Genomic DNA, 1,118 nt, shown 5'->3' on the forward strand with positions numbered 1-1,118 from the left:
AAAAGCAATGTTGGTACCCCCAGAAGTTACGTAAATCCTAAGTCAGGTATACACAGGATTGCAGGCATCAGGAAAGCCTGGCAGAGCCAAAAATGCAGCCCAATAAAAGTTAAGTTAAAGATGGGAGCCAGCCCAACCAGGGTAAAGCAATGCCCTTTGAGCATACAAGATTGTAGGAGGATAAAAGAAATAATAAATAACTTTTTGAATTTTGGATTATTAATTGGATAGGAATTCAAATAGCAACTTACCAGGATGGAATTACTGTATCAATGAATATACTAACTGAGGCAGATGAGAAAGAAATAGACCCTGTAGTCTGGGTCAAAGAAGGGAATAGAGGGGGGTTAAGAATAACCCCTTTGAAAGTAAAATTACAAGAAAAATATCAGATTATAAGACAAAGGCAATATCCAATTCCATTTGAGGGACGTATTGGCCTTAAATCTGTAATACAGGGATTACTAAGGGACGGGTTGTTGGAACCATGTATGTCGCCCTTCAATACCCCCATTTTACCAGTCACTAAACCTGATGGTTCCTACCGATTAGTTCAAGACTTGAGAAAAATTAATGAAATAGTACAAAAAAGGCATCCAGTGGTTCCAAACCCATATACCTTGATGAGTAAAATCCCAAATGAAAACAGGTGGTTTAGTGTTATAAATTTAAAGGATGCCTTTTGGTCTATTCCACTGGATCATGAAAGTAGAGATATATTTGCCTTTGAATGGGAAGATCCTGAAAGTGGGCGGAAACAGCAGTATCGATGGACAGTCCTACCCCAGGGCTTCACAGAATCACCAAATTTGTTTGGGCAAATTTTGGAACAAATATTGGAACAGTTTCAGCCACCAGAAGGAGTGTTACTCCTTCAGTATGTAGATGATCTCTTATTGTCAGGGCCAGAAGAAGCAGAAGTTAGAAGAGCCACAAACGAGTTGCTAAACTTTCTAGGGAAACAAGGACTGAGAGTGTCAAAGGATAAACTACAGTATGTAGAAAAGGAAGTTAGGTATTTGGGACACCTAGTCTCTGAGGGAAAGCGCAGAATAACCCCAGAGAGAATTCAAGGAATTATCGAGCTACCCTTGCCTGGAACAAAGAGGGAATTGAGG

The 1,118-nt window shown here is 39.8% G+C and overlaps 1 protein-coding gene across 1 annotated transcript in view; it reads left to right on the forward strand.

Moving 5' to 3' along the window:
- Nucleotides 1-1,118, forward strand: part of LOC104911971 (kinesin-like protein KIF20B) — a 44,601-nt gene that overhangs the window by 18,943 nt on the left and 24,540 nt on the right. Inside the window, exon 18 of the mRNA XM_031554579.1 lies at nucleotides 232-1,015. Coding sequence (XP_031410439.1) covers nucleotides 232-1,015 — 784 coding nt within the window. The remainder of the gene's footprint in view (nucleotides 1-231; nucleotides 1,016-1,118) is intronic.

This window comes from Meleagris gallopavo, chromosome 8, assembly GCF_000146605.3.
Source record: "Meleagris gallopavo isolate NT-WF06-2002-E0010 breed Aviagen turkey brand Nicholas breeding stock chromosome 8, Turkey_5.1, whole genome shotgun sequence".
Classification (NCBI taxonomy): Eukaryota; Metazoa; Chordata; class Aves; order Galliformes; family Phasianidae; genus Meleagris; species Meleagris gallopavo.